The sequence below is a fragment of the Mycteria americana genome, chromosome 20 (assembly GCF_035582795.1).
Source record: "Mycteria americana isolate JAX WOST 10 ecotype Jacksonville Zoo and Gardens chromosome 20, USCA_MyAme_1.0, whole genome shotgun sequence".
NCBI lineage: Eukaryota > Metazoa > Chordata > Aves > Ciconiiformes > Ciconiidae > Mycteria > Mycteria americana.
In genome coordinates this window covers 2,675,664-2,703,569 of record NC_134384.1, presented here as the reverse complement: position 1 = coordinate 2,703,569, position 27,906 = coordinate 2,675,664, and the positions used below count along the sequence as shown (strand labels likewise).

The following is a 27,906-nucleotide window of genomic DNA, read 5'->3' as shown; positions in this document are numbered from 1 at the left end:
GGTTACGCTGTGCGTACAGAACTGCTTTGAATCTTTGACAGCGATAGGAAGAAAAGGTTCAACTCTCTGCACTGAGGGAAAACAGGTTCTTTTTCTTTCCCTGCATCCTCTTTTTTTTTTTTTGTTGCTTCTAGTCATGTGCCTCTCAAAGCTTATTTTGTTAACTGAAGAAAGATCCCCCTGAAGCCTCACTACGCATGCTTTTAGCTTATGGCAATAACACTAAAATCTGTTGACCATTAACTTTTTAGAGCACAGGTGTTCTCCTTTCTTTTACAGAGAGTGGTTTTTATGGGATATGTGGAAAGCTCTTTTTATTTTTATTTTTTTATCTTTCAATGTATGAAGTATTTATTTACGTGGGAGAGGTGAGTTTGTTTTTAAGTAGCTCAAACAAAATGCCTGCTCTGTTCAATGTGCTAAAGAGCTATTCAGCTGTACCATGGTCTCTTACGGTTCATGCTTTATTACTACATCACTTCCTAAACTCCTGTTTCACTTAACATCTTAAATCTACTTTCAGTCTTTGCGATGACCCCTCGCGTATCAGTGAAAATGAGGACGTTAATACATCATACATAGTATTTATAATCGACAACTCTTGTATCTCTGATATTTAAAAAAAAAAAAAGCTGCCCAAAAGCCAGAGTTGCCTTTTGCAGAATTCTCTGATTGTGAAACTTCCTGTAGCATATTTTAAGCGTTATAGATGTTATTCCTTGTCTACTTCGAAGGTAAATAAAGCAAATTATTTCTGGGTATAACTGTGGGCATAACTGTATGTGTATTTATAATGTATGTAATAACAATTTACTTTCTTTCCTCTTCAAAATTCCATCCATTTTCCTTTCAAATAGCTTTACATGTTTTATGATCATTGGAAGAACATCCAGTCTAAATTAGCATTTTTACTGTTCCGACAGTGTCGGAGCTTTGTGGGCGCTGTTTTCCCCTCAGGCGAGCAGAGGTATCCTCCTGCCTTCGGTGCTGTTAGTTCAGACCTATTTTTGAGGAGTCTGTGTTCTTTGGGTTGCTGAATTAGGCCTTTCAGCAGATCTTGCCCAGTTGAATGCCATTGTGTTCCAAGTAGACTGAAAGTAGGTAAAAAGATTAAAGGGTAGTGAATTACTCGCAATGACCTAAATCAGGGTCTCCGGTGAGATTTATGGGATCCAATTACAGATCTTGAAACATGTTGAGAGAACATTAAACTCTTTTTTTTTTTTTTTTTTTTTGTCTGGCAATGCAGCCTGCGTGGCTGGAAAGGATTTGCCTCTTCTTTTTAAGAAAAGTTACTCGGACAGAGGAGATAATTACATAGTTGTATATGTGGGGTTTTTACTTTTTTATTTTTTCTTCTTGTTTGGTTTTTTTGGAGGTGATGGAATGACAAATCCCAGCATTGTTTTGAATGAGACGGCTGTCGAGTCAAGAGGCGCTCGCTGGTCCGAGTGGAAACAGGGAGCGGGGAACGCAGCTCACCGCTCAAATAAAACTCAGTGGAGTTTACTGCGAAGAACAGTCAAAAACAATTCCATGAATGAGTCAAAGTTTGTGCAGCCTTGAATTGGATTGTCAGGTAGCTGAAATGTGCCTGCAGGTATCCCCTCTTTTGACTCCTATCTCCCTTCTCTTTTCTTCCTCCCTGACTTCTGCCATTGGGAAGTGGTTGGGGTAATAAGTAGGAAATAAACACTCCCCTGAAATTTCCTAACACAAATAAACAGGTTTGCTATTTTTAAGTGCCAGTTTTTTATGATTCTTCCAGAGTTCTTTTTGCTCCACTGGGATTGAGTCTTGAATGAATGTTTTCTTTAAGATTTATTTTTAGGAGTTAAAGGCTTATGTGAATTTCAGTGTTGGCAAAGATACTAGATTGCCAGTCCTAGACGTCAAATTGATATTTAAAATTTTTAAATCTTTAAGCTGCCAAGAAGAGAGGCCAGTTGAGAATCTTGAAAGAGATGCTCACGTCGCTGCCTCTTGTACCGGGGTTTTGTTGACACTTTCTTACATCTGTGAGAAACACTTAGTGTTGAAGCAAACCTTCACTGTTCCCACTGAAGTTGAACTTCAGAGCTTTGTGAAGATTTTCAGGTTAAATAGGAGAAAGTTTGTGAACGTTAAATATTTCTCTTGGTGGCAGAGCAAGCAGGAAACGCTTGTCACTGCAAACCGTTTGGGGGCTGATTCCTTTTCTTGTGTCTAACGTGCTCTGGTTCCTTGGAGTGGACTTGCCCGGTCCTAGGGGATGTCTTTTTTGCGTTTGTGGTGAAGAGGGGTTGTGCCAGAGCAAACAGAAGAGCCCCTGCCCTGCAGAGACCTTCTCCTTGGTTTTAAGGCACGGTGCTGGGAATTGCCTCTTGCTTTCTCACCCGTTTATTTTGTCCAGCAAGAACAGGGTCAGGGAGGCTGCTGCGGGGCCCCGCTTTTGTCAAAAGCTGCGTTTTCGGGAAGATTTCTCAATGCTCCCAAGTGCTGTTAATCCAGATGAAGGTGTTAACGCTTTCTTTTTTTTCTTGTCAGTTGGGACTAGGATAGACAAGGAAAAAGATACAAAGCAATCAGACGTGTTGGAGGAGGAGTGTGTCAAGAGCAAAGAAAAATCCGCTTTGCCTTGTCGGTAATTAGGGTGGACTCAAAATTTTAGCAAGTACCTGGCCCTTGGTGATTTCATTTTCTGCATGCCTTAGCTTGGTTTGAGGTTAGACTGTTCATACTAACATGTTTTACAAAATGGATGTTCTCTGCATAGTGGTGACAGCGGGTATGTCTATTATTACTGATCGCAAATTGGTTAATAATGTGGTTACTCTAAATAAACTAATAGTGCAGACTGTGTTTCTTTCATTGCCTAAGTTAACATTTTTATACACCTACTATTAACTTTCTGGTGTGGGTTTTTTTGGGGGGGTTTAATTTTAGTTCTTTTGCTCAGCAAGATGCAGCTTTTTTGTACATCAGTTCTGTAACCATCCACTCGGGCCTTGGGAGGGTTTTAACAGCAAGTGGTGATTCCTCCCTAGGAAGGCTTAAAAATGCTATTGAATACTACAGGCGCAGGGCTTGAACTCATTTTTATTAAGCTGAGCAACTTGTTTATGGCTTAATTGCTGTCATTTTGTTTTGGATAGAGGTTAGTTTCAATTTTCTCCGGTTGGCACAGTTGTTCTAGATGAAGTGGAAAGTCCAGTGAACACAGTAAGTGGAAGAGAGCTGGGTATCAGCGAGTTCACTTTTGGGGGATGGCTTTTTCCTTTGCTTGCTAAAGGGTTCCTCAATTCTATTTTCTTTAATATAATGTTCATATGTAGCAACCTGCAAATTGGGAATAAGTAAAATCTATTTCAATGAGTGAGAAGTCAGTGTGGGTGACTCAACCTTCATCTTTTTTAGGTCTTGATTCAAATTCATTCCCTGTTTGTAGCAATTGAAATGTCACCAAATGTTCACACTGTCGGAGGAGCTGGGAGTGACTCCTGTCTCGATGATAGATTGCACCACGCTGCCAAAGGTGGTGGGCTCCCACTCCTCCTGGCAGCTCTGCCAGAGAAGCGGGAGCCTGGATGGGGAGTGGGAGGATGAATCACTTTTCTGCTCCTCTGGACCCAGATTGGAGCTGGGAGGAGCTTTTGGCTCCGCACGGCTGCAGATAGAAGAAGAAATTCTGCCTTGGGTTTTTGCAGATGTCTTATGAGCCCTGAGGCTGTGATGGGGCTCCTGGGGCTCAAGTAACATGTTTTTTTAAAAGGCTGATATTTCTGTGTCAAGTACGAATAAAAAAAATTAACGTTTATAGAAATAACCCAAGTACATTGCTGTATTTTGTGAATGGAGTATCACTTCATAAATAATGATGAAGTCGTGCTGAGATGTGTGCAGTATCCCTAGGCAATGGCATTCATTCCCAGTATGTGCCTACTGGTTTTGATATATTTTGACTTCCTTACAAGATGATGGAGGTGAGTGAGTGTTGTCTTGTTCTTGGAAAGCACAGGCGCAGCCGTGGCTTTGGATTTCAACTTCTGTGACTGACGTGCTGTATGATTTTGCCTGGTTAACTTACTACCCATCATCTTCATCAGCATAGGTATGATGCTGAATGAGAGAGCATAGCGGGATTTTAGTACTTTTACAAACCTTTTCAGATAATTCAATAGAAAATTACTGAATTGCTTGGCTTATTGCAGGTATACTAGGAGGCTATGGTTGTAATTGGGATATATTTACTGTGTGAGGACAACTCACTGTGCAGTCTCCCTTCTGTAGTTTTCTGTGCCTCTATTTATCACGGATGCTCTTTAAAACCTTAACCAAGTTGAAGATCGCGGTGGCCTGGATGCAGTAGCAGCTGGCTCCTGTTGGGAAGGTGCTGGCTTACGGAGATGCGTGTTGTTGTGTGCAGCTTTCCAGACCTGCACCGGTGCATTTCTCTTAGCAAGTTATTTCCCCAACTACTATTTTTAAATACAAGATCCACTCTGCACTGCTTAGTTAGTGGGTAGAGTTTTTAAAATCCAGTGTTAGGTCTGACTTCCCGTACAGAGCTGACATTCAAAGAGAAACTTGCTTGTTTTACACTTGAAATAGCTCTCCAATGGGGAGGTGGATAGTGAGAGCACACAATACGGCCAGCGCTGGGTTGTGGGGGCTCTGCAGGGCTATAATTAGATTACAATAACCGGAATGAAACGCTGTAGACGCTGCATTGCGTTTGGGCCATTGTGTGTGAGCGATATTTTTAATTCAGAGAGCCAGAGGTCTTTCAGGATCTCCTTCTCTTACGCTCCTTGTTGGAGACCTCTTGCTATTTTTCTTTGCTGGAGACAGTGGAGGTTATGAAGGAAAATGGCTGCTAGGTGGCTGCTTTTAAAGCAGACTTACAAATTCTGCTTGCATGGGATAAGGTTTAAGACTGTCTAACAGGCTGTATGCATTTTCCCCATGGTGTGCTTGGAAGGTGACAGTTTTTGCAAAGATGAGTCAACTGTAAGTTCAAAATGTGGCTGTCTTGATACCTTTTTGTTAATGTTTCTGTTTTCAAAAGGAGGTTCACGCATGCAAAAGAAAGGTGATGATCTGTGTGTGTATTACTCAAAGTAATGCGTGTTCAGAGAAGGGCAACGAAGCTGGTGAAGGGTCTGGAGCACAAGGCTGATGAGGAGCGGCTGAGGGACCTGGGGTTGTTCAGCCTGGAGAAAAGGAGGCTGAGGGGAGACCTCATCGCTCTCTACAATGACCTGAAAGGAGGCTGTAGCGAGGTGGGGTGGGTCTCTTCTCCCAAGTAACAAGCCATAGGACAAGAGGAAATGACAAGAGGAAATGGCCTCGAGTTGCACCAGGGGAGGTTTAGATCAGATATTAGGAAAAATTTCTTCACCGAAAGGGTTATAAAGCATTGGAACAGGCTGCCCAGGGAAGTGGTGGAGTCACCATCCCTGGAGGTATTTAAAAGCCGTGTAGATGTGGTGCTTAGGGACATGGCTTAGTGGTGGACTTGGCAGTGCTGGGTTAACTGTTAGACTGGATCTTAAAGGTCTTTTCCAACCTAAATGATTCTATGAAAAGCTGAAAACTCCCAGGGCTGCGGAGGAAGCTGATGTAGCTGAGTGGAGTTCATCTTGACCTTGACTGATGTCAGAAATGAAGAGGATTTCTTGGCATTTTGCAGAGTGATGGACTGAGTCAGCTTAGGAGTACCAAAGCCTTAATTTTTAAGGAACAGGTTTTCTTGACTGAGCAGATGTAACTTCTTTGCAAGAAAGTAGGCTGTTTGTAATTTCTCTGGCACAGGTTACTCAAGTTATGCATCTCCGCAGATGTGCCCATGTAAGAGAGCGCCTCGATTTCAAGGGCATGCAATTTCTGATAACTGTATGGGCCAGGGAAAGAGAGAGGGGTTAAATATTTACATTGCAAAATAAAATCTTATTTGAAGCCATAGGTAGACAACCGCATCGTATTTTTCACAATGTGCTGTATGAAATGCCTTTTTCAAGTCTGGTTTCCTCAATGTGCCTTTTTCCCTTTAGCTTCCCAAGCTTTAGAGGAAAAAAGCAGCAGCTACACAAATTGAACATCCCTTTTTCTGGCATTAGGAGGAGGTCCTAGGAGGCAAATTTGCCAGTTTCACAGTTGATAAAGGCATTTTTCATGTATGATGCTATAGAGCGGAACATCTCCTAGCACAAGCCCTCCGGTCATTTTGGGTCTCCTGAAATGACATATCTGGCACCTAAGAAACAATCCCAACTGTCCCACAGCACTGAATGTAATTTTATTATTTGAATATCATTTTAATAGCTCTTTACCTGACTTGTTTACAGAGTGAAATCTTGGTCTGTTTCTCCATTGGCATTGTATCCTGTCGTCTTCTGTTTTGATTTGCAGTTTTGTATGGTTAATGATAATTTATCTGTGACTTTCAAAAATATTAAGTTGAGCCCAAAGAATAATTGGCAAGTGTCTTCTTTTGGAGATCTGAACATGTGGACAAAGAACAGTTTTGTCCGAAGTCGTTGACGCAGTTTTCGAAAAGAAGGAACTGAAACCTCTTGAACGACGAATTTTCTGTTCATTCTATTTTGAGTTTATTGTGCAATCAAGGAAAGTACAGACTAATATTAAACTTAAAATTTAGATAGTTGTGTATGCTGCAGCAAGAATCAACACTTAGGGTGAAGTGTGTGGTGATCAGGAGAGTGTATCCATCAGGCAGTCTTGCACTAACAGCCCTTTAATTGTGCTGAAATACAGGTTCTGAACTGAACTGCAGTAAGGGATACTGAGCAGAGAAGTGATGGGGTCAAACCATAGTGGTGTTTAGAGTGATCTGCAGTGGTGGGGATTTGCTTTGAAACTCTCCTCTTGGAGAACGGTCATCTAAAATCCTCCCTACAAAGTATAGGGGGAAGAAGTAGTTTCTCTTAGAACTTCATTTTGAAGTGCAGGGTTTTTTGTAAGGAAGCTGCTGCATGCTTCTGCTTCCAGTGGCTGCTGTCGGTCTTGGCCGTAGGGGAAGCAGCTGCAGTCACCAGGCACATTGACTTCTCTGCAGGCTCTTGAATTTGAGGAAGATCATTTGCATTGCTGAGTATGTTGCTGATGCAAGCTCCAAATGTGGAGCTGTTCGTTTCGGTCCGGTCCTTCTGTACATCATCTATGAGGATGCACAGGAGTGCTGCTGAGTGTCACAGCAGCTAAAAATGAAGTTTTTCAGGTGGGGTGAGGTGGAAAGCCAGAATGTATTGGGTTGGCTTCAGACTGGTTGGCTTGACTTCCTTCCCATGCAATGGTTTCTTAGCTATACTTTAGAAGGAGATTAAAAGCTGGACATCCTGTTCTTGAGGAGGTTTTGCACTTCTGGCTTGCAGAGTAGGTTACTTGTAAGTAGGAATGCTGCAACGACTGATGCCTTATGCTTATCTCATTAGTGTGATGGTATTCCCAGTCCAACATAGAGTAAACTTCCAGCCATGCTATGAGACAGCCAAATGTAACGTCAGCAGCCGTGCTGAACACAGTGCTGTTCAATGCAGGGGATTTTCTTACAGTTCTTTTTAGTCTGCCCTGTCTGCAGACACAGGAGGAACAAGGGAGAATGCAACGTTAGGGACGGGAGTCTAGTTGCTGTACTCCGTAAATACGGGACAGGGCAAGGGGCAGGCGTTTGTCCTGCGGTGAAATGGGCTGTTGCCGTGTAGGTACACATGGCGCTTTACATTTGTGTTCTTGCTTCCTTTGCAATGATACTGCAGTATCACTACTTTCCCTTCACTGCATTTCTTAGTGGCTTTTTTTCCTTTTGAAATGGTGCTGGATGTTTAATAGCAAAAATACACTTCGATTTATCCTTTTTCTCTTGGTTTGCTTCTACATGGTGTCCTTTTGCCTTTCCCTAAGCTCAACCCCGACTTCCCCCTAAAAGTAACTTACCAACAAACTGCTGGAATTTATCAAACAAAAAAGCCCAGGGTTCTTAAAACAGTGAAATACTTAAGAACAAGACAGAGCATCTGCTTTGCTTTTCACAAGCTTTATTTTTTGGAGTTGCAGTACTGTGTGTAATTCAGGCCTTTACAGTTTGCTGGCTGACTACTTGCTCTTGCTGAAGAGCATCCATACTTGCTCACTTGCTATGTAATCCGTTTTCTTCAGGCAAATAAGCTGATTGCGTCCAGGTTTTTTTTAAACATAATTTTATTCCTTTTTAATTACAGCATCCTCTGCAGATGTTGGAGTGTCATAAAAATGAAATGTGGAAACAAATGTGAAGTTGTCATGGCTTGCTCCAAATTTGAGACAGTAATTAAGCTGTCAGGGGGAGTAGTGGAAAGTTCGGCTGACTTTATCTGTATGTCCTTTGGCAAATGACGTATGGACTCAACGGGAAAGGCAAATGTGAAATGACCTGTATTCAGTGGTTTGTCTCTGTCAGCGCGTCGGCTTTCGCAGATAAAGGATTAAAAACTACCCTGGGTAATCAAGTCCAAGATTTGGGTTTTTCCTAGTAGCTGGAGCCATTGCTGATTGCTGTCAGGGGAAATTGAGGTAGAAACGAGCAAGAATACCTGGGGTCTGAGTATTTCTTTTCTAGTTGGTAAGAAGAAACAGTGGCCCAGCATTTGTGTTGGGGGATTGCTGTTTTAACTTAGAAAAGCAGCTGACGAAGATGGGTTAGCAGGTCCAGAATTGCTCCTACATGGCAATAACTTAAGGAGGTGGGTGGGGATCGATTCTTTATGGCAAACCGTGATTTGATCCTTTAATGGCTCTTAAGACACCTTAGGACCGTGGGCTTCCTTTAACCCCCGATGCGTTACCTGCTCTCGGGTTTTATATCTGAAAACGTTGAAATGTAAAGAGATAAGTCGTACGCAGATCCCAAAAGGATACACGTTTCCTATCCCCTGTCTACTTTCAAAGATTTTCTGGCCGTCTCTAACACGTTCGACAGATCGTTTTGTGTAATCCTGTCTGGCAATTTGTTTCAAGATGTTGGGTTTTTTTTAAAGCTCTTGTCTGAATGTTTTGTCCAGATGGTCTCGGTGTGAGTCAGACTGTAAGGTGCAGTGTCTTGCTTTGATAAGGTTACTTGTTCTGTTCAGATAGCTGATGGCTTTCTAGCAATAAAAGAACAGATCTCTCATGTTAATGGGAAATTACCATTCATTCTCTTGAAAACGAAAATAGGGCCAGAGCATCTGAAGCTTTCACTGCTCACTTCCCACTGTAAGTTATTCTGATGTTCCTGCGAAAGTGTTGGATTTTAAATGGTGATAACAAATCCATCTGTCCTGGCTCTTTGCAGGAATGTTACTTGATAATAATGGTCCACCACTATGAGAATTTACAAATGTCAGTCACAGCTTCGTGGCATTAATGATTTATGCACATAATGAGCAATAAAAGAAAATGAAATGTCTTGTATTGATAATTCATAATTCAAGGATGTCAATAACTGGATTTCATACATTATCTGAGGTGTTGTCAGCATATAAATCAAATTTAAGTAAGTTTTATCGAAAGTTACACATGTAACTTCATCAATGGAGATTTTACTACACTATTTATTTTCTTGCTCCATCTTGTTAAGACAGTATTATTCATAGCCCTTCCCGACATAGGCTTTTGTTAAGTATATGTATTTCCAAAAAAACCCCCAAAACACCCCCCACCCCCACCCCCCCACCCCCCAACCAAACAAAATGCTCCACCATCTTTGGCATCTTAATGAGATTGAGAAACATGGATATTCCTAGGCTGCTTGAATCTCTGGATAAACTGGCATGCCAATGAAGGACTTTTATAGGGTGACATTTCCTGTCTCCAATCCCAAGTGCTTTTTTCAAAGGGAGGATGGAGAGATGTCTTGAAGTAACCTGAAGCTGAATTCACACTGAAACTGAGAATGACTGGCCCATAAAATAAATAGTTGGCACTCAGAAGTCTTCCAAGCTATTTCTCATATTTCTGTGCTGGGTTGGTTGGTTGGTTGGCTGATTTGGGCGTGTTGTTTTAAGTCACTGGTAAATGAACCAACATAAACATTCCTTGTAGCGAGGCTGGCGGAAGAGCCGAAGCCGAACGCTTCGCTCCCGGCTTCCATGTTGACTTTGGCTGGTGCTGTACGGTGCTCGTTCACGGGCTCCTTTTGGCAGATGGCTGGAGCTTCAAATAGTAAGGGTAAATAAGTCACACCCAGTATCTGAATTGCAACAGTGAATGGGTTACGTGTGCTTTGGTTTCCTCCTGTCCACACGGCTTCAATAAACCTTGATTTTTCTTTTCTTTTTTTTTTTTTTTTTTTGGTGGCATTTTCTAGGGACGGAATTGTTCTTTGTGGAGTTGCATTAAGCAAATGAAAAATGAAGTGAGTTGCTAATCAGGGCTCGAATAGAGCTCAAGCTGTATGGAGGAGACACGGTATGGTACCTGCCCTGGTGGGATCAGTCTGCAGGGAAAAATAAAAAATTTCTAAACTCAGTATTGTCTTTTGGGAGTCCAATACAAAAAAGAAAAAGAAAAGAAATAGAGTTGTAGTGCAGATCTGTAGGGGTTTCAAACCACTGAAGATAAACCGCTGAGGCCAGATATGGGGGCCTGGAAGCAGAAGCACTTGGCCAGGCGTGGAAATTACTTGGGTGCAGCGTAGAGGTCAGGAAAGGTTCCTGTTCTTGCAAACGTGAGGGGAAGCCAGGGTGTGCACCAAGAGATCGTACTGTGTATCCAGGTGATTTTTTTTTCCACTCTTTCTTTGAAATGTGCCAGCCCCGTTGCGACTCGCGGTCGTGCCCGTCTCCCTGCTGCCAGCTCAGGCTCAGAGGCAGATCTCCGGGTAGAGGCTTCAGTTTATCAGACGTACTTATGCTCTTCCATTTCTCTGGGCATTGGCAGCAGAAGCTAAAATCCACCTGACGTGGTCTGAAGGGTAAAGCTCTCGGTGGCAGACTCTTCTGTGTGTCGAGGATGCTGAAGCAGAGCTTCCCTGCCTGTGCTCCCCCTCCTTGTCCTTTGAGGGGTACGGAAGACACGTTTCAAGCCCGCTTTTGCACAGAAGGGCTTTTTGTTCCTGCCTTTAGAAAATGCGTGCGGTTGTCAGTTTTGCTCTGCTCTCTGCTTAGAGGGAAGAGCTTTCTGATGTTGATAGGTGTGGAAGGCCTTCAGTTTCCTAATGCGTTTTTTTTTTTAATAGTGATAATTTGTGTATCTAGGGGTTGAATTTTTCTAGAAGCATCAAATTCTGCAAAGCTTTGGCTCTTGCACAGCTTTATTCAGCTACTTCTAACAAGTGCTTTTTCTCTGATTTTGCCTAGTCTTTCAAATGCTCTAGAAGAGCAGGATTATTTCCTTCCCTCTGTCCCCGCTTCCGTCTGTTTGATAAAAAGGCTCCTTTTGACTTCTCAGAAGTGGAAGGAAATGACACTGGACAACGTTCTGCTTTTCAGTGAACACGTACTTGATGTTTGCTGTACAGGATGCTTGATTTCAGGGAATACTTTGATTCTATTATCTGATCGGTACTGGGAATCCAGATTAGTAGTTGGTTTTGTGTGTCATACTCTGGCTTCAACTGATTCAGATTTATACCTATTTTAAAAATGGTTCTTTTCCTTTTAACTATTAGTCGTATTTCTACATGATCATCTTAATGGCTGTGATTTGTGTGGTGGGTTGCATCTGTGTTTCTTTGGAAAAAGCTTTTTCTGGGAAGTAGGTGGTTTTCCCCAGAGGGGACTGGGGGGGAGCAGAGAGGATTTTAATTTTATTTTTTATTGCAGAAGTTACCTACTATGCAAAAACTAGGTAGAACCTTACATGTCTTCCAAACAGTGTTATGTGTTATGGTTTGCTTTTATTGAACTTTGAGTAATTTATTGTAAAAGTTGGAGCCACAGAAATTATTTCTAAATGATAAAGTGTGCATGCATCTGCGTGTGTAAAAAGGGGGACCTGAGTTTTAATGTCAGTTTTCTGACAAAGGCACCTGAAAAATAAGCATCTCCCTGTTCCTGGTCTGGTCTAAGCTGTGCTGATTAATGGGTGTTGCTGTAGCTGACAAAGAACTGATAGAAAAATGATGATTCACATAATTTGAGCTTTGCAGGCTCTGTCAAAGATTCATTTCCCCTCTTCACAAAAGAGGTGCTACAGAATAAAATGTAAGTTCCCTTAAAGACAGCAGTCCTCCACTTCCACAGCTGAATATGTATAACTAAAGGAATGACTTCTGTGTTTCCTATGATTGTATAGGAAAAGCCTGCTTGGGATACCTTTGCTTTCCTTGAGTATTCCTGGTGTAAACTTCTTATGAATGTGAACAAAGACTGAGCCAGAAAGCAACAGGGAGACTGGAACAAGATTTTTACATAAATGTTTTTTATGGTTTGAAATTAAGCTTATATCTGCTGTTTTTCAGGTGTGCTATATATGAATTAAAAACAATGCTCCGATTTGATTTCTTATGTAAACAGTTAAGACTGATTTATCGTAAACTCTCATGCCAGTTTAAAGAGGCATGACTTTGATTTTATGTAATGGTTTTGGTTTAATGGCAGGTGTTAGTTATTACAGTGAGGAAAATAAGAGGCTGCTCTGGTGGAAACTAGCTCTGTCATCAGTGTCCACTGGTACCGCGAGCAAATAACTCGGACCTTTTTGATCTTGTTGAAGTCATCTGTGAAATGTCGGTAATGATGCTTATTATTCACCTCTCCTGGAATGTTTATGGGTAATTAATAGTTCTCAAAACCTCCCAGAAACACGCAGGGCAGTGTCTCCGCCAGGACTGACAGGGAGGCAGTGACGACTAGATCGGGCTGCTGCAATATATTTGACTCACCTTGTTGCCTTCTTTGCACAGTCGTCTTCCTTCTCAATGGGCTGAGAGCCTTACCCGGTGTTCCAGCGGGAAGGGAAATAGGAGTATAAGGAGGAAGGCTGCAGAGATCCTTCATGGTTCACTTGTACAAGTCTCCGGGCTGCTGGCCTGCAGCTGGCTTGGGCGCTCGCTGGGTTATTCGTGACCGACCAGGTGGGTCTGTCCCCGCTGCGACGTGACCCGGGAGCACGTCCAGCCTTGGATCTCCTCGGGACCCTCAGCTACAGGAGTTGGGAGGTGTCCGAGGGGGCGGGAGGGCTGCAGATCTGATGTCTGCTTTCGGACTGCGGCAGCTCCGAAGTATCGTTTATCTAAACGAGACCAAGGAGCGGAAGGGGAATGTGATGGGGGTACCAGGGATACCAGGGTACCAGGTACCATTTCCATGGCAGCTTCAGGATGCCTCTGTAACAGTGGTACTAACCCAAGGTTATCTTTCACTGTTACATAGTTATTGGATTTTAAAGTGAAGCCTTGTCCTCTTGCTTTTTTGGTATCTAAGAAATATTCCAGGGAAACTGGTGTTGGCTCTTTAAAAAGTCAACTTAAACACAAAACAAGGATAAAAATCATTGATGCAATTAGAAAACCAACCCCACATTTATCTGTCTTTCCCCTAGCTGCCTAAGACAACTGTGGAATTTGGCAGTCTACTGGAATGATTTTGAAATTTAGTTTGCTGTGCTGTGCTTGAGAAGTCTTTACACGTCCCGTTTTGTTCCTCTTCATTTATTTCTCGATCATTTATGCATGTTAACGTGTTAGGTACCAAAGAGGAGAGGGAGGAGAAGAAATCTTGAGGTGAAATTAAATTAGACACCAGCATTAATCATTCTGTTTGTATCTCTAAATATATGACATAACTCACCACATGCTTTTCCTTTCATTGGAGAGTTTAAAACATATAAGTTGTAAATTGCCACTTTTGTTCTAGCAATTTTATTGATTTGAAAAATACACTTGATGTTACTTTGCATGAAATACTTGTGTGTAAGAGTGTAACTATTAGGTCTTATGAATTAGGAAGAAGTAATAATTTTTCATATTAATACTACTCCTGGTTTCTTGCGTCCCAGTATCTTTCAGCACTTCCAAACTTTACTTGACCTTTGGAGCACCCTTGACAGGTAGAGAAATGGAACTATAATGTCAAATTAACAAGTTTTTGCAGCAGGACCAAAGGCGGCTGGGGATTGGGTCTGGGGAATCTGGTCCATCCCTAGACCATTTTCCTGAGGAAGCAAATAGTGCTGTGGATTTCATGTGTCTGTGTGTGTATGGATGCTACTTTCTCACCTATAGATGTTTCTGTGTGTGCATGCATATGAACGTGGTAGTCTGGTGATGTATAGCGTATAGTGAGTTTAATTTGGGATTCCTGAAGTGAATTGAGGCAGTAAGAACATATGGCAAATGCCAGAAATAATGATCGCATTACACATCTCTGATGAATAATTCAATTCAGTTTAGTACCGTTCCGCCATTAAAATAAACCCCTCACAGTATTTGATATAATGCAGCTGAAACACTTGGAGAAAAAATTTTGGAAGGCGAAAGAAGCAGTTGTTTCACTTCTGTTTTAATCACCACCGGTAGAGGAAATCTTAACGCTTAGAACAAAGACATATGTAAAGTCTTGGGCTGGAGCTGTGGCTATTAAACAGCTCTTCTACGTTGTGTAGTATGGGAGTGGACTTCAGGAGGAAGGACAGTGGTCATGAAGGGCTGCTGTGGAGCTGCAGAGAGAAACTGTTTCTAAAACAGGCCAGGAAAGCACAGCAGAAACTACTAGAAACAACAGTTGGGAGAAATGTGCCAGAATTATTTTTAAAAATGAGAAGGGGGAAAAAACCCAACCCTTTCTCCTAAGCCTAAAGTCCACCTTTCTGAATTAGAGTACTCGTAGATTTGGGGCAAAAAAAAAAAGACACCCAAATATTTTTGAGCTCTTTTGAAAAAAAGTTCTGCCCCCCGTCACTCGAGGGGTGTGTTTTGGGGAGGGGGATGTGAACACTTCTGCAGCTGCTGGATGCTGTTTAGGCTTGAGTTTTACTAAATGCTCACAGAGCTCTCGTGTTGGGTATTCTGCGTAGCTTTACAAATGGAGAAAGTGAGGCACAGCCTTAATTATTTGCTAAAGGAGTAGGAGTGTTTGGAATGGAAAGTAGGTGTCCTACTTGGACAGTAGGAAGAGGCAGTGGCACTGTAGGTATCTACCATTGCCTGTGAAGGTGGGTATATAAAAGCCTAAAGCAGGGCTGCAGAAGTTGGGAATAGAAAATATCTCTCCTAACTTCTGGTGTCAGGTAGCTAATGGCATAGACCGAGGCCAATTCTTCATCGAATGAGCAGAACAGACATAACCAGCCCAGTTTGTCTTTTGTTGCATCTGAACTAAAAGCAAAGATAATGCTGATAATTCTGCATTTTACAATGCACTTTTCCATTTTTTGGGGGGGTGGGGGGGTGTTTTGTGTAATGCGTAGGAGAAGTACTAGCATGCTGCAGAATGATGAAATGTAGAATGATCCTACATCTCCTGCTTCATGGTAACTTCAGGACGTAGTTCTAGCTGCTTGTTTTTCTTCTTTGTTTTTTCTGGCTTTCTTCAATAAGGTATGGTTTTTCAAACTGCCTTCTGTGAAGCAAACTCATGACAGCATCAAGAAATGAATGATGCTGGTCTGGAGCAGAGAGATGTCCTGCAGCCCTCGTCGTGCACGGGGCTGGGGCATTTCTGAACCGCGGGGCGAGAGCCAGTACACCCTGTGCTGGCGGAGCTCAGCCGGGTCAGCAGCGTCTCAGCTCTGCTTTTGTCTCACGGACCTGTTCTGCTGTCTCTTCCTGATGAATTTCCATTCTAGAATAAATAGACATTTTGGTTGAAAGCAAATGCCAGCCTCTCCCTTTACAGAGGAATTTAACTTCCTTTGTGCAGAGTGAAACACCACAGTACAGTATTCTTCATTCAAATCTCCTCCTGTTTTGAAATGAAGAGCCACGAGTACCTGGCTCCCCTCCCTCTCTCTCTCTCCACGCCCAGGCGGCTCATTGCTTGCAAATGAATTAATGTGGTTTCTGAAGGGTGTTTCTGTACATTTCCCACACTTTTTGGTCAGTCTGATTAATTCTTGCACTCTGATGCTCCACGGTGAAGCCCAGGATTGATCACTGCTCAACAGCCTTCCCCAGACTTGACATTTCATTCCTTCATAACTTTCTCGTGGTGTTTAAAATGTTCAATAGCGGTGTCAGTAGTCTGCTGGACAGCACGGCCCATGTTGGAAACGGGGTGATCGGGGAGGACACGGGTGGTCCCGGGGCTGGTGGGGGAGCAGGAGTTAAACTGCTGTTCCTCGGAGCGTGAGTGCCTTGTGCAATACCCGGTGGAAATCCCCGCTCCTGTCCTCTCTCCCAAAAAGGATCCAGAAACTTACATTTTAGTGGTAGCCAGCCTTGGTTTCGTGAGAAATCAGCAGTAATTTGATTGAAAATGTGTCCAGCATGTGCCTAGCTTTATTCCTTACTGCATTTATTGCCTGACTTCCTAGAACTGGGAGCACACATCCAGGCTCCTTGCACTGCTAACCACCTTTTTTTGTAATTAACACAGCCGCATTTGAGGAAAGAATCTCTTCTTTCTGGGAGAAAGGTTTGAGCGGTCAGTAGGATTGTGTGATGAACAATACCTGAGAGTCTGGTGCTTCAGGGAGACTTGGTTTGCCCTGGGCCAGAAGCAGAAAGGGCATTTCAAGCAGGAAAAAAAAAACCCTTAAGTTAAAAATGTTCACCAAATTTTTGGCCATCTATGCAGTGTTGGCTTCGTCACCCTGCATGAGAGGAAGCTGTTCAAATAACTATTAAAAAGTTGTTTGGAGAGCATGTTATTTCAGGTTGCTTAATGAGCCCAAAGCGATTTCTGCCTCCCAGAGTGCACAGGCACTCGGGATGCTCGTTACTGGAGGCTACGAAGAGTTCGTCAGCACGAGCTATTTTCTGAGTACTGAAAACATGAACTGGTGTCTGTGTGTATTGCTTTTGATTACGCTAATAGTCCATGTGTCAAAATGACTTTATTATATAAATCCATGCTGCAAACTAGTGATAAAATGTGGTTTTACTACTTGTCCATACTATTTTATCCTGCATTCAGAAAGTGGGAAAGCATAAGCAAAGGGTTGTCTGAGGGTTTTTTTTGGCCTGATGTCATCTGGGGGAAACCTTTAACTGAGTACCGCCAATCCTAAAATAGCTGTGAAACTTCCTGCAGGCAGAAGGAGTTGTAATGCTCCTCCTGCTCGCATGTAGGTTTTGGGTTTTCACTTATTTGAAATGTATTGATAAACTTTTATTTGTTTTGAATAAACAGTTGTAGAACCTAAAAATATTATATTGCCCGATGTACTTAGACATGTTACCTTTATCAGGGTTTTTATGCACGCTACGGGTTCATTACGAAGATGAGGCCTTTGCTCGTGTGCACGGGAGGAGTTACCCATGCTCTGCTTTGGAACTGGGGCAGTGAATCCCTGCACAGGGTAATTTAATCTGGATTCTGTTTTTAAACATCCTCCGTGAAAAGTCAACAGCGTGGACTGTGTTTTGATAAGAGCAAAGGAGACTTTCATGGCTATTTCATTAGACAGAACAAATCTAAATATTTTATTTGAATTCTGTGTGGATTAAATGCCTTGGCAACTTTGTCAACATGCTTAATTGCGTAATTTTGAGCATTTGCTTAAAAGCTTTGCAGAGCTGAAGCCTTGCATCAGGTTGCAGTCTGTGAATTGCAGATGAGTGGTTTTTTGTATGGACATGGAAAACCAACGTACAGGCTTGCTGTGTTCAGTGGAAGGGTGCTTAGTTATAAAATTTCCAAGCTACCAGTTGTGATGGCGGCATTAAACAACTGTAATAAAGGCAGAAAGCATCGACTGCCTCGCTCCTTTAAGTGACACTCTGGTTGTGCCTAGAAAAGCTGGTAGACCCAAGTAATTAGTGATGCAAATATATTATGATGTAGGTATGAAAATAAAAGGTGAGCGTCCTCATTACTTCACTGAGAGTAGCCTTAATTTTTGCTTTAAAGCATGTTTTGCGTCCTCTTCTTTTACTTCACTAATGCAAAACTTCATGCGCTCATCTTACACCTCAAAAGTTTTATCAATCTGTATTAGAAAGAATTTCACTACTAACTCCTACAATTCTGTTTATATAGTTGTAACTATAAAGGGATTCTTATCAATGTGTATGACCCAGTGCTACGATTTCTCAAATGGGTAAGGAATATCCTGTTTTTTAAAGGAAAATTTACCTTTTCCAGGGCATGCAGTTTCTGACAGGATTATGAACCTGAACCTGAATCTCCCTCCTGGCTCTGGGTCTTAAACAAAAGACTCTATTTCCTCCTCTTATATCATTTTCACTTCAAAGCCTAGTTTTTAGATTACCAGTGAGATTTTTAAGTCTGTGATGATCAACAGCTTTCGGCTAGTGAAGTAGTTTGTTCCATGAAATTCTCACTGTTACTGTATAAAGGCTTTTCTCAGTCTTTAAACCTCCCAGCCATAGTCAGGGTTGTTGGGCTGTTGTCTGTTATTTCTCACAGCCCAATTTGTATCATGTACCAAAAAAAATATTGAGGCTGTTTTCACAAAGCTACAAAGTCTTTCACTTTTGGAGTAACAGCCTTTCTTATATACGTTGGTAGGAGAAATGCGAACAATTCTGAGCAGTTAGTAATGTGCTGGGAATACGTCAAAATACGTAATCCAAACCATTTTCTAAAACTTACTTATATATTCAGATGGTTTTAACTTTTACTCGAAGCTGTAGTGTTGGTTGTTGGTTAATTTTTTGAAACTGAATGGAGTCTTAACTTCCAACTACACTGCAATCTTAACCTAAACCTCAGCGGGGTTGGCAAAGAGGGGCAGGTGGATGCTGTGCCGCTGCTGTCGTACTCTGATGTTCAGCACCCGAGTGCTTTCAGGCAGCTTTCAGGAGACGGGGATTTAAGAAATTCATCACAGACAAGGTGCAAGATCTGAAATTACTGCTCCAGCCTTCTGTATGAAGTGGAGATTTTGTTCATTTCGGACTGCTCTGTCTTTCATATGCTGCTGAGTAGCCTGAAAGATAAGATTGTGTTAGAGCTGTGCGTGCAATTTAATGCTTGGTGACTTCCAATCCTTCTGTGTAATTGCTTCTTATGTGCTGGGCGAGGGTCCTGAAAAGTCAGGGGCAACTGAGCTACAGGCGAAGGTTTGAATCTGCTGACTTCCACCTTCTAATTTGTGGTTTGATTCTGTTTTGCTTTGATTTTGATGTGCCTCCTGCTTGTATTGAGCTTACATGGCATTAGCATGGGAGGAGGACCGCTCCTCGCAAAGCAGCCATGGGGGACCACTAAGTCAAGGCGAGAGTGCGGCCGCTTTTGGAGTTCAGCTCTGCCAGTTGGAGCGGATTTGTGTGGGTGAGACGATTGCTGTTTAATCTGGGCGGGAGCTGGGGGTTGGTGGTTCTGTTTTGTTGTCATCCCACTCCTTTCCCAAGCTTGTCATCTTTTTATACAGCATGGCATTTGGGATAGGGGTGGGGACATCTTGAGAAAGCTACATGGAGATGTAGCTAGATACTGAAAAGCAGCTCAGGCTGCTTGTGCCTTCTCCTGGTACTCTGTGCTGTACAGGCCGTGATTCACCGTGTTGCTATCCACTTAGAGCAGTTAAAGCTTATCGCTGGGAAGAGTTGAAACCCTGCCTAGGGAGATGATCCTGCTTGGAACAGGAACGTTGCTCAGACTGCGCGAGATGACTGGGCGAGGAGGTCTCCTGGGTCTGAGTTTGTGCTTCTAGCTCTGTACATGACCTACTGAAGAATGAACAAGTTGGTACAGAAATTTCTTTGTTTCTTTCTTCCAACTTTAGTTTATAGGATGCTTAAGCCAAAAAAAAAAAAAAAAAAATCACTTTGGTAAATTCTTTTTCAGAAGCCGAACGTTGCATGCCGTAGAAGAGCAAGGTATAGTTCCAGTCAGAGTGTATATATGCGCTTGCTCTGGGTTTTATGATATTGTTTTATGATAGCGCAAATTCCTGCCAGGAGCTTTGTAGAAACAAATTCCTGCAAATTGTTTTATGATAGCGCAAATTCCTGCCAGGAGCGCTGTAGAAACCCTCTCCTGTTTGGTGTAGTTTGAGAAGCCCCCACTGTTCAGTAGAGGTCTGTAATTGCACCATGATTCTTACAATCTGCTCAAGTGTTTAAAAAAAACCCAAAACAAACCTTTTTTAAAATTAAGGATAACCTACTATTAATTTCGTTTACTGGATCCTTCCCAAGATTGTAGGGTAGGAACATTTTTGGACCTTGGATTTGTCATGTAACTAGCCACCTAGAGACTCATCTAGTTCAAACTAGCAGGCTTTTTCAAGCAGGAACAATCAATTCATAAAGATCATCCGTATTTTTTAAAGATATGACTAGGTGTGGTGGCAGCTTACACTGTAGTGTGTCTCAGCTTGCCTGTGATGGAAACGACTGGTGATGACCTTCCCATGGAAGTAGTAGAGGCACCATCAATTAAATGCCAGCATTTTGTTCAGGGACAATTACCTTCATGATAATGCAGTAGCATTTGTGCCTATCAATACTTTATATACCTCAAAGTTTAAAAAGGGGGAAAAAAAAAATGTCAAATCGATTATAAATATTGAGAGTGACAAATGTGACTAAAATACAGAAGGTAGAAGATCCTTCCTTGCCCTTTGAATTCGTTAATAACTAGACATGCCTGCTGACTGCTACAGGGAATATTGAAAAGGTAGCTGCAAAAAGGATAGAAATAAAATTATGCAACTGTCTAGCATTATACAATACTCTGTCCCTCTGTGACCTAGGTGACTTTATGATCTGGGGATGGAAGTGAATAAATGGCTTGTTTTAAATGGATGGAAAACTTTTTTATTGCTATTAGGGACATTTTAATTACGTAGTTGTCAGCCACATGAGCTACAAATACGATAGAAAGGGTTCTGTGATACAGGGCAAGGTTTAGTGTGAGAGTAAGAATACCTGGTGTTTAATCCTAATTCTGCTACAAGCATCTTGACCTTGAATTAAATGTGTTTATTCACCTTCAGGCACTTGAAGCATTGGCAGCAGGAGCACAGTCTTTAGGATGCTGGTCCTTGTCTTGAATGATCACAGTGGGTGGGATCGCGAAGGTCTACAAGTTTTAGAAAAGGAAAGGAGGTGGAAGGCTTTTTGGTGTTTAAAGTGGCTGTTAACCTAATAACCTGTGTAAATTAAAAGATGCGAAAGCAGTGAATTCAAAATTAAAGTGGTTGTTGTGACTGCAGACATAAAAAGGTCCTGTGTAATATGGTGACCTGCGGGTTAGAGCACGCACAGCCTCTGACTCTGCCGTGGTATGTTCTCAGAGTAAGTCTGAAAAAAAATCTTTTGCTTGTGTAAGCAATGGGAAAACAAGCAGACACTTTATACTCTAGAAAGCCCAGTAAGCCTCAGGAAATTCCTACATTCTTGATTTTATTTTGTGGCAAAGTACTGTGTGGTGTGTTTTTGAAAGATGAGCAAGGTTGCCCTTCTCCAGCCCAGCGCCACAGACTCGATAAGCTGGAGCTGAATAGCTTATTGTTCCCCTGCGGGCAGCCCGATCAGCTGTCACTGTTCCCCTCAAAAAACACTGAGTTTATTTATAAAGAAAAAGTGCTGATAGCACATTTCTAACTAAAGGAAAAGGTTACTAGTTCTTGCTGCTGTTTAGCAGGAGAGCTGTGTGTGAAGTATCCCACCTTGAGGACCAAGAGCTTGAGCTTCGTTGTAACTTTAATATTAAAATACATGTGCTCTGCCGATCTTTGAGATCAGCCTTGAGATCAGCCAGGTCTAGTCTTTGAGAACTACTAGTTTTTTGGAACTGGTCCTTTGGATTTCTGCTTTTTCTCCTGCAGCTAGTTTCTCAGTTGAGAACATGACTGACAGAGAACCTTGCAGTTTGCCAGGTTGTCGCCCTCATAAAAGATCCATCAGTTGTAGCACAGAGAAGGGTAGGTAGCCACACCATTACCTGTCGGAGCTGTATCTGGTATTTCCTATTTCTATTCCAATCTTCTTTTTAAATGTGGTGCCTAGTGTTCATCGATGCTAATAGTGTAGCTGACTTTTTCTGAAAAATAAAACTGTGCAGATGACCAAGACCTAAATGCGTGAATACGTCATATTCAATTAAGATATTTGCTGCGTTTGAATTTTGTGTCTTGTTCGTTATCTGCTCAGCAGAAAATGCCAGATCTGCTCAAGTATTTTCTTTGTGTGATACCTTTTCATGGGTCTAGGAACTAAGGCACAGCTTATTAAAATTAGTGTCTTTGCCCAATGAGTTTTCAAAAGGTCACAGGGTTGTTTCTATGTTGGGACCATCCCTTTTGTTGAGGAAAGGGTGGAGAAGACACAAAGGGAGGAAGAGCTTTCTACTACTTCTTGCCTTGAAGGATGTTCTCTCTTGAATGTCAGACCTGCAGATGAGTGTTAGTTAGGTTAAGGATTAGGCAGACTGATTCATTGCAGTAAGGAAACGCTACGTTACTGTGCATTTTGGCGCTATCATCGTCTAGCTACCTCGCCTTATTTTCTTTATGAAAGTCGTAATGACAAAGCCACAGGTAGAGTGGGGTTGTCTTGTTTGCATTGCACGGGACTAAACCTGTCACTCGCGCAGAGTTTTGCAAATCCATTAGTGGTTTTGTAATTGGGGACTGAAGTGAATGGAGAAGATGTATATAGTATATGTTGAGCATCAACAGCAAATTTTAAGTAAGTGCTAGCAGATCTAATGTACATATTTGTTCTTTCCCTGTACCCCTCCCAGCCCCCGCTAATCCCGAAATACTTTTGCTAGCTGGAACTGAGCAACCAACAAAGAAATCTCACCAACAAAGAAATCTCTCAAACTTGCAAGAAACGCAATACGCAGGTTTTACCTGGTGTTGCTCATGCCTCCCGTGCTGCCTTCCCTGCGGACGGCTGTAGGGTAGAGGTTCCTTGTAGCTTCCTCTGGGTTTGCTTCTGCAGTGCCCTTGCAGCCAGCCCTCCCAGGAGGACCAGGCGGTGCTGGGCCCTGCCCAGGGGTGAACCCGCACCCTTCCTGCCGCAGCCGCCTGGGCTGGAGAGGGAAGTGTAGCTGGGGCTTCCCTGGGCCCGGAGAAACGGGCCTGCTGAAGTGGTTTTGATTAAAGAAGTATGTGGACAACTCGGGCCTGTGTATTTGCTTGTAGTTGTATTTCCTGATGAAGAGACAGAAGTTTTCTGTTTTCTAAAATTCTCTCCCGAGAAAAAAATAAACTCGACCAGCTTTGCCCACACGTCGCGGTTTTGACTACTCTGTTTCGTTCTGTGTTACGACCTTGCTGCCTGTCTCTTCTCCTCGCAGTGAAAGCTACAGAAGCCCCTGGGTACTACAGTCTCAGGGAAGTGGTACTACCAAACTCAAGTGCTAATCAAGGTCATCTCCAAGCTTGAAAACCCCACACTTTTTCAGATTTTTTTTTTTTTTTTTTTTTTGGCAAGCCTAACTAGGATCCGTATTTGTATACATGTGTGTTGGGTTTTGGAGTCCCTAAAATAAAGATGCACGCTTTCTTCATTGCAAATCCTGGACCCCCTGAAACTGTTCCCGCAGCTGTGAGCACACTTCAAGGCAACTGATACTCATAGTGCATGGCAAGAGTAAGGCTCTCAGAGGTCCAGATGGCATGCCTCTTCTGGGCAAAGGGACAAGCATACTGAGGAGGCCAAGCTGGCCCCTATTATTACATATCTCAGGAATTAGCAATGAAGTAGCTGATTAAAAAATTGCATTTGGAAAATGATACTAACCCATCTTCAGTTGTGGTGACAAAGTTGTGGGAGCCTGCAGCTGCAATGCATAGATATAAACAAAGCTGTGCATGCTGAAGATCTGAATGCTACTGCTGGTTCTGAATTCAGCTTGGAACAACCCATCTCTGAAAACCTTTGGAAAGAGCAGCAGTAACAGTCAAGCAGTAGCAGGCATCTCTAAAGTTTGAGTGCTCAAAGACCTTTAGATGAAAGTGCATATTTTATTGTTTTCACGTTGAGTTTATTGCCTGTATAAAAGCCAAAAAACCTCTACTAGCTGTATCACTGAATATTTCTGCATTTTTTAGATTGACTGATGCATTTCTGCTATGTTTTCTTGCCCTGTTTGTCTGCCATTTCACTATTCTGTCCCTCAAATACAGAATCAGTAAGATAAGGAGGACACCACCCTGGCTTAAAGGGCTAATGTGAGAAGTTTTCGTATTTGTAAAAACTTGGAAAACTTTTTGTAAAATACTGTGTAAATACAAATAGATATCTTCAGTAACCATTATGCATAATAATAATAATATTAACGCCTGTATCTGTGTGCATTATGGGTCCTTTAGACATAGATATGTTACTTGCAGATATTTTAAAAAGAAAAATAGTCTTCCTGGAGACAATTCCCTAATGGGAAGTGCTATCATGTTGGCTCTCTGAAGGGGGTGTCTTTATCTGTTTTGATGGCTTGGTTTATAATGAGAGCTGCACAGCTGGAGACTCAGTAACTAACTGAATAATCTGAAATGGGTGCCTTCGGGGAGTGCCCCAGTACGCGCAACGTCTTGTTTCTGCATCAAGAGTAGTCTGCAAAGGAATTTGATAGAAATTCCCTGAAGTGATTTTCTGAGCTGACGTGGGGTATTGCAGCATTCAGTCCTTTTTCCAGACTGAGATTCAGTACATTTTTGGGCAGTGACCACTTCTTTTTGATGCCAGAAACGCACTTGACGCTTGTAATTGATGCACTGTTCAGCAGTAAAGCCTTGCTTGTAGATCTGTGCACCGGGCCGCAGGTTATTGGATGGCTTTCCTGCGACCGGTGCATCCGAGATGCAATCGTCATCATTTTCTGTCTGCAGATATAGTTAATCATAGTGGAGCTTTGCTGACATATTACTAATGAGGGAATATATTTTTAACTATGTTTTACTGGGGAATTTTTATGGTCTTTTCTTTAATGGGATTTTGTTTAATCTTCAGTGCTTTTATTTGTTACAGAGATCCGTGCCCAATTGGTAGAGCAGCTGAAATGCCTTGACCAACAGTGTGAGCTTCGGGTCCAGTTACTGCAGGACTTGCAGGATTTCTTCCGCAAGAAGGCAGAGATTGAGATGGATTACTCAAGGAATTTGGAGAAGTTGGCTGAGAGATTCCTGGCTAAAACTAGGAGCACCAAAGACCAGCAATTCAAGTAGAGTATTTGCCTTTTGTTTTTGCCCTTTTTTCCTGCAGATGTGGTCGCAAGGGTAGGAATGCAAAAAGAGAGCTGATGTAGTGAACGTAGGTGTCGGCACTGTTGTGGATGTTAGAATAAAATGTTTCCCAAGTTTGTGATAAACACAGAACCCATTTCATGTTTCCACGCAGCCCGGTTGCTAGCTTCATTTCAGTAATTCCTGGTAGGTCATATGTTGTCGGCAGGGAGCGGAACAGTAAAAATTGGCACAATCTAAAACAGGTAGTTTTCTTGGGAAAGCGGGCAAAGCTGTACGCCAGATTTGATGGACGAAGCCAGGGTTTCCTTCAGTGTCAGTGGCTTTGGTCTGGTTTTTTTACGAGTAACTGTTTCTAATCTGTTATATGCTGTGATTTGCCATTGCAGCACTCTGTTTTCAATATCCTACACATACTCAGTGTAGGATTTAAGAGTGTTGTGTATCTGCGACTATCACTTCAAAACAGTAGAGAAATAAGCCAATAATACTTCCAAATAGAGCTGTGCCATTTTGGGGGGTGGGTGGGGAGGGAATCCCTATATATTAAGCTGATGGGACTCAATTCAAATGTAAAGATATCCTTGCTGACAATCAGTTTTCTCACCTGCTTGAAACATTATTTACAGGTAGGTCTGACCATACTGCTTTGGTTGTTACCTGCTTAGCTGTTTGAGTTGGGATGACTAACGCATATCGGACGTGGTTTTGTCGATTCAAAGCCTTCTGATTTACTGCTGACTCCTGTCTGGAGGAAGGGACACAGGTGCTTTTCCCAGGAAGGGGGATGCAGGAGAGGACCTGTGGGTGAAGGAGGGGCTGGTGCAGGCTGTATGCCACGGAGACATCAGCCCCCTGAGTAGATGGCCAGCACAAAGCCACAGCCACAGGTCTCCTGTAGCTGACATCTGGGCAAGTGCACAAGCTTGTTGGGTTTTGTTGTCAGGGTAGCAGCTGGGGGAAAACACCGAGCAAAAGCAGCCTTGGGATGTGAATCACTTCTGCTTTGGACAGATTGGTCTGAGAGGATCCATCTGGGTCTGCCTCCACCCAAAGTGCAACGTAACTTTTAGCATTATTTGGGTCAGGCTGTTATCTGTGTTTTTGTTTTTCTGTTGTTGCTGTGTTTGGAGGGATGTGGGGATATATCAGCTTTCCCTTTGCGCTAGAAGCTCTTTTTGTGAAAGCCATTAAGTAGGCACCATTTTAGTTTCCTTTCTGTACAGCTTTGATGTCATTTACTTTAGTTCTCATTTAAAACGCATGTTGTGCTACATTGTCGGGAAACAGGGCTCCCAAGCATAGCTATTTGACAGGTTGGAGAAATGTTATTCTGCATATCTATAGAGCTGTAATTGTCTTAAGTATTTTTTTTCTTTTCCTTTACAGTGAAAGTGTTCTTGTCACTATAAGCTGCGCATATTCTACACATGCCTTTAAGATGGCACTAAAGAAATGATGTCTCGAGCTATAATTTTCCTCTGCATTATGATTGGTCTTTTTCAGTTTTTTTGTTGTTATTTCTCATGAAAATTGAGGTGATTTCCTTTATATTACATGATATGAAACATCCCATCAGAAACGCTTTTGTATTCAGCTTTCAGCATTGGGAAAATTGGATATAGCTTACTTCCTATTTGGAGGTTCAGAGTGAATTTTTGACATGGAAGTTTTCACCATAGTTGAACAGAATCCTACATGGTGTCACGCGTCATGTCAATTAAATATGCTGGCTGTGATCCTGCAGGGTTCTTTTAATTTTGTTTGTTTGTTCTAATGCATTTTCCTCACTGGCCCCTGCGCCCAGTTTTTGAGCTGTTTGTACTTTAGATAGGCTTTACAAAGCTGTATTGGGACAAAATTGACCTCAAATATCCTAGCTATTGATTGTAGCCTGAACTGGACAGGTGATTTCTATCAGCACATAAAACTTTCACTTGAATTTCTGAATTCAATGTCCATGCTTTTGTGGTCACGTCCAGGGCATTGCCCGAAATACTCTGAAATCTGTTACTAAGCATGAGTTTCACTTTGCTTTGCAGAGGGAGGGCTAACGCTGCTCAGGCTCCTGATTTCGCTTACATTAGCAGCAGATAGCTCCTGGCAGAAAAGCATCTTGCTCTTGAAATATGTCACCCCTGCAAGGTTTGAGTCCCAAATGTACAAGTTGTTAATTCGGTCAAGAGTTGGAATAAGGCAAGAAAGTAACTCTTAACTCGAAGGCTGCTGGGTCTGTGGGCAGTATGTGTCACAGCAGGGGCACACGGTTGTAAAGGTGTGTGTCCTGGGTAGCTCCATCTATTACTTGTTCGGTCATTTGTGTCTGCTGGCTGTAACATTCAGAAATGTGTCAGAATACCACAGGGATCAGTAAGGAAGCAATTCCAATTATAATTACCTATCCCCAACACTGCTTTGTCTGAACAGTGAAGAGTAACTTGGCTGGTATCTTTTCTGTAGATACTGAGGCTGTAATCTCATTTGGAAGCCCCCAGAAGACCATTTGATCAAAGCCAACCATCAGATCTCTCCTGCTAAGGAGCCTGGTATTACATGACTACGAGATGTGCACAGGCGGGTGGCTACTCTGTAATTGCCTGGCTGTGACCCTATAAATATACAGTAATAGCATGTTCTTTCGATAACATGATAATTATGTCAGAAGGTACTATATCATTCAGT

At 42.3% G+C, this 27,906-nt stretch overlaps 1 protein-coding gene across 5 annotated transcripts in view; it reads left to right on the top strand.

Annotated features, from left to right (window-relative positions):
• Window positions 1–27,906, top strand: part of SRGAP2 (SLIT-ROBO Rho GTPase activating protein 2) — a 112,133-nt gene that overhangs the window by 13,630 nt on the left and 70,597 nt on the right. For all 5 annotated transcript variants that reach the window (XM_075522028.1, XM_075522025.1, XM_075522026.1 and 2 more), the window contains exon 3: window positions 25,010–25,202. In XM_075522028.1, the coding sequence (XP_075378143.1) occupies window positions 25,010–25,202 (193 nt within the window). The remainder of the gene's footprint in view (window positions 1–25,009; window positions 25,203–27,906) is intronic.